Source organism: Sinocyclocheilus rhinocerous, unplaced genomic scaffold, assembly GCF_001515625.1.
Source record: "Sinocyclocheilus rhinocerous isolate Xijiao unplaced genomic scaffold, SAMN03320098_v1.1 scaffold1026, whole genome shotgun sequence".
NCBI lineage: Eukaryota > Metazoa > Chordata > Actinopteri > Cypriniformes > Cyprinidae > Sinocyclocheilus > Sinocyclocheilus rhinocerous.
The window spans coordinates 176,783-182,540 of NW_015659953.1; the positions used below are offsets into that span (position 1 = coordinate 176,783).

General features: G+C 36.0%; 1 protein-coding gene across 1 annotated transcript in view; it reads right to left on the reverse strand.

Annotated features, from left to right (window-relative positions):
* The window catches only part of LOC107724691 (ubiquitin carboxyl-terminal hydrolase 42-like), a 45,226-nt gene that overhangs the window by 27,134 nt on the left and 12,334 nt on the right, over positions 1–5,758 (reverse strand). Inside the window, exons 7-8 of the mRNA XM_016533702.1 lie at positions 2,668–2,738; positions 2,489–2,571 (exon numbers count right to left, since the gene is read on the reverse strand). Coding sequence (XP_016389188.1) covers positions 2,489–2,571; positions 2,668–2,738 — 154 coding nt within the window. The remainder of the gene's footprint in view (positions 1–2,488; positions 2,572–2,667; positions 2,739–5,758) is intronic.

Here is a 5,758-nt window from a genome sequence, read left to right on the forward strand (position 1 = left end):
TCAGTACAGTCAGTAACGTAGCAGATTGAAAAGTAAGTATCTTTCTGCAGTTCAATAGATGGCAGTGCGGTGGTGGCTTGAGTCTGCTGAATGGTGATTTAACGCTACGTTGTCACCTAGTTGGTGAGACTCAGTGCTAAGTAAATAAACAACAATGTCCCCGTCTTTTACTCTGGCAATGAGCTTATCATATTCGTTTGCTACATTAGTAGGGCCCAATGATTTCCGCGATGCAGAAAACATGGACGGAATCGCGGAATCCAGTCATAAAAACGGAATTTACTGTATAACGCGGAATTTCATGGAATTTGTCTTATTTTTTGATGAATAAATAAAAAACAGGTCAGTACACATAAATCAAATCACATAAATATTAAACTGCAAAAAACTATTTTAAATACGAATCCTCATGTTCTGCATGTTCATTTGATTACCAGAAAATACACAACACAATTTGTGAAAAAAATATTCATTATTATTATTTATTCATTTTAGATGTTTACATTTGGAAAAGCTGTGCTTCCTGCATAAACCTGCCCCTGTTGGTTTGGCAGTAGCTTGCTTGCCCTACACAGTTACCTTGTTTATTTTCTTAATTAAAGTTGTATATATTTCTTAATTCAAGTTATATATATATTGTTCTATTTGTGTTTTTGTGTTTAAGTTATTTATAATAAGTGAAGTTTACTGTTAAGTGCACTGATGTCAGACTCATTTTGAATAATAAAGTTTATTGTTAAATTGTTAAATACCCTGCTTCCATTACATAGGCCTATTTGTCACCAAGTGACACAAGTGTTTGATCACCACATTTGAGTTATCATTGCAAAAAATTTGTTTATGTATATATATTCTGTTTATGTAAATACTGTATTCTATATACAGTACCAGTCAAAAGTTTGGACACAAATGGGAAGTGTCTCCAAACTTTTGACTATACTGTACTGTTATATAGCCTACACAAAGAATATCAGCCGAATATCGATATCGGTCTTTTTTACTCCCTAATATTGGTATCGGCATCGGCCCCCAAAAAACCCATATCGGTCGGGATCTAGATTTCTGGCCTATATTTAACATAAATGGTTCATACAGAACTATTTTCAGCTTTATATTTGGTATATATTACAGTCATCTATAAATATTTTTATTTTTTCATGTTTTTTTTTCATTGATATTCTTGAAGTGATAGAAACATACAAGTGAACATACAGAGACCTTAAAAAAAATTTTTAAAAAATGAATAAAAAAAGACTTTTGCATGCACACAAGAAACTTTTTTGTGCCCTCGAGAAACTATTCACATGTGCATGGGAATTTTTTTGCATGCTTACACAATTTCTAGTTTTATATAACCCATTTCCTTTGTGCATCACTGCCATCTTGCTATAAATAAAGCAAGAGCATGGATGAACATGAATTAATAGAGATCTACTTGCTCAAAATTTGGCTTTTCTTACTGTATTACCTCTAATATCAAGGCATAACGTCCAATTTAACACATCCTCTGTGGCAGCGCAGAAACCATGCAACAAAATGGGCTGATGGCATAAAATTTGCCAAGTTCAATGGTCTCTAAAAAGAGTGGCACTGTAAAAAGGTGTTTGAAATTTGGCTTTCATTAGGGCAAACCACCCAACAAAATGGGCTGATGGCACAATAGGTGGCTCAGTGTGCATTGTCCTATATGTTAAGTTTAATGGTTCCTTGTGTGCACATAAAAGTCTGTATATTTTTCATTTTTGAAAAGGTCCTTGAGGCTATGTAATACGGTGCTAAGAATAAAGTGAGAAGAAACAAAATGCTTATAACCTGCATTTTGCATAATGAAAAAGTGCACCTTGAATTCATTCAGTTGTATTTTGACTTTGACGTGTTGTACAATAAATATATTTTCATTAAATTCTTAATTTTCTATTATAAAAAATACTAAATGGGCGCACATAAAAGTCTGTATATTTTTTATTTTTTCAAAGGTCTTTGAGGCTATGTAATATGGTGCTAAGGATATTCTTGAGAAGAAACCCAAAATGCAAAATGAAAAAGTGCACCTTGCACCAAGCGCACCAGTCGTGTTTGACAATCACTAAACAGCTGCCACTTCTTGTATGATAAACTTATTTTCATTAAATTCTTAAATTTCTACTATAAAAAACTAAATAGGGGCAAAATTCTGGAAATGCAAATATTTTTCCATACTCCGCTTTTTTTTCCATACTTTTCCAAACCCCGTAAGGAACCCTGTTACTATAAGCTTGAGTGAAAGTGAAAATATAAAAATAAAAACATTCCACATAAACAAATTATTTGGTCTCTAAATGCACTATTCCATTATGAAAAAAACAAAAGTCATAAAATAGGTTACAACTAAAAGAAGGCCCTTGTCAAGAGTGGGCAATGCATGAATTCAAATGCATGGTAACTGTACACGCAAAAATTTTATTTGGGTAATATAATGATGTGGTGTTAATATGTACAGAAAACTTACTTGGAGCATTTATAAGCATTGTCCCCATCAAGTTGCTCAGGCTTAACAAATTGCTCAAATGCCTTACTGAGTGTCTGAGCCGTCTGCAAATAAACATTAAAAAAAATCACTATTGTAACCTCGCTAAAAATTACTTGCTTCAACTGTAAGATAAATTTGTCAAGAAACCTTTCAGTCACCTTTATCTCCAGTGAAATATCCAGGTATGGGTCAAAAGTATCCGAGACTGCTTTGCAATTCAAACATTTGACTGTGAAAAAAAATGCATTGGGATCAGCATTTGTAGACATTCTAAACTCTTTTGGGGTTAGACAACACATGTCAGGACCTACTCATTGTCATAATCATACATTAGATTTAATACGATCACATAATACTATCTCAGATCATTATCTGGTCTAGTGTATACTCCATATAGCTAAAGCTGCAAATTCAACTCCTTGTTACAAATATGGTAGAACCATCGCTTCTACAACAAAAGACTGCTTTGTAAATAATCTTCCAGATTTGTCTCAGTTCCTCAGTATATCCAATAGCTCAGAAAAACTTAATGGTGTAACAGAAACTATTGACTCTCTCTTTTCTAGCACTTTAGACACAGTCGCTCCTTTACCCTTAAAGAAGATTAAGGAAAACAGTCACACCGTGGTTTAACGAGCACACTCGCACCCTAAAGAGAGCAGCCCGGAAGATGGAGCGCAGCTGGAAGAAAACAAAACTAGAGGCATTTTGTATTGCATGGAGGGAAAGTTCTTCTACATACAGAAATGCCTTAAAACTGCTAGATCTGCTTACTTTTCGTCTTTTAGAAGAAAACAAACACAACCCCAATTTATTTATTCAATACAGTGGCTAAATTAACAAAAATAAAGCATCTGCAGGCGCAGACATTTCCCAACAGCATAGCAGTAATGACTTTATGAACTTTACTTCCAATATACTATTAGAGATAAAATAATAACCATGCAGCTGTCAGCTACAGTATTTCATCAGACAGTACACTCTGAGGAACAATTTCACTCATTCTCTGCTATAGGGCAGGAAGAAGTGTATAAACTTGTAAAATCACCTAAACCAACAACATGTATGTTAGATCCTATACCATCTAAGATACTAAAAGAGGTGCTTCCAAAAGTCATAGATCCTCTTCTGAATATCACTAATTCCGCACTGTCATTAGGATATGTCCTAAACACCTACAAACTGACTGTTATTAAGCCTCTCATTAAAAAAAAAACACAACTTGATCCTGGAGAATTCGTTAATTACAGACCGATCTCAAATCTCCCTTTTCTGTTAAAGATACTAGAAAAGGTAGTCTCCTCACAACTATGTTCTTTCTTAGAGAAAAATTGTATCTTTGAGGATTTCCAGTCAGTATTTAGACTGTATCATTGTACAGAGACTGCTCTCATCAGAGTTACAAATGACCTGCTCTTATCATCCAATCATGGTTGTATCTCTCTATTAGTGCTACTGAATCTTAGCACTACTTTCGACACTATCGACCACAACATTCTTTTGAATTGACTAGAAAATTATGTTGGCATTACTTGAATTGCATTGGCATGGTTCAAATCATACTTATCCTGACCGTCATCAAATCATATCATTGAATGAAGAAGTATCATATCGTTCACACTTGTGCAGTATTGAGTACCACAACAGCCCTCTACGAACACCTTGGCAATTGAATCGCCATTGGCTAGTAAATTTTTTAGTTTACAAAGGATTAATGAGCTACTGGATTCATGAATAATAATCAGGTTGTGTGCGTTCGCTCGAACTGATTTGCTGAAATCAAAACAAGGACGATAATAGGTGAGCGCCAGCCAATGAGATTGCCGTTTGCGCATTAGTTCCGCCCACTACCGGAGAAAGCTGTAGTTCTTAAAAGCGGAAGAATTCCAAAGGAACTCCGTTATTTTGACAGCAAAATACAACAAAGAATATCGTTTACATGTAGCGCGCATAGGTAGCGCGTCAATTCTCTCTCTCTCTGTGTGTGAGAGACAAAGCGACGGCGAGTCGTGCGCCGTTACACTAGAGTTTACGGTACGTCAAACACAGGTGCGCTGCGCAGCCATTCAGATGAACTGAAAAACAGCACAGATCGCTTGGCGGAGAGTAGTGATTGGAAGTTAGGATCATTTTACTTAGTCGCACAGAGTGAAGATTTAGTCGCATATGCGAGTGATTTACTCGCAATGTAGAGGGTTACACAAGGCTCAGTACTAGTAGAGGTCGACCGATAGTGGATTTTACCGGTACCGATAGCTAGGTTGAACCACACTGGCCAAAACAGATTAATCAACCGATATATTTTTTTAAATGGATACTGTACAAAAACAAACAAAAAAAGTGCTGAATCATACTTTGTAAATGAATATTAATATTAAATACTAATTATATATTGATCATTAAAGTTAGTTCATTAACTAATGTTAACAGAAGCGACTTCAAAATTTTAAAATGTATTAGTAGATGTTTAAATTGACACACTAACTAGATGGCCATCTTTAAATATCTACACAAAGGCCATATCATTGAAATTACATACATATGGATATTGTATGTATACTCTTGCACTTTAATTGCTTCTATTCTAGAACACTTGTTGATTATCTAATCAAAATAACAAAACATGGCAGTCACACACTGGGCAAAAAGCGAGGCAGCAGACAACTTGCAGACATCACACACACCGGATGCGTCGCCTTCAATTCAAGCGGCGGCCTAAATCAGTTATTTAGGGTGCGTTCACACATATAGTTTGGTTCTCTTGGTTCGTTTGGTATGGACCAAAAAAGAAAATTATACATTTGGTCCTGGTCTGCTTAGCTTTCACACTGGCATTTTTGACAGCGAACCTAAAGATACCGAACCTAAAGGCATAGTGATACGTTCACAACCTGATTAGTCTGGTTGAATGACATATATTTCTCGACAGAACTCAGCGAACACCCCAAACAAAAGCTGTGTTCGACTTAAAGCAGCGCTGCACAGACCAAACGGTATGACATCAAAGTACCCATTCACCGATCGGTCTGCTCAGCGCCGCTGGACTAAACGCGCTTATTGCTACGTGTATTTATGATTTTATTTTCACCACCTGCGAACTCACGAAGACCTCATAAAAGGCACTTTACCTCCTCGTTGCTCCACGTTTGCCCTCTGCTCATTTTGTTTTGGATACACCGCTCATTCCGCGTCGTCAAATCATGTTGCATAGCGTCGCATCTTGTCCTTTCTTCCTCTTTTTTGTTCATT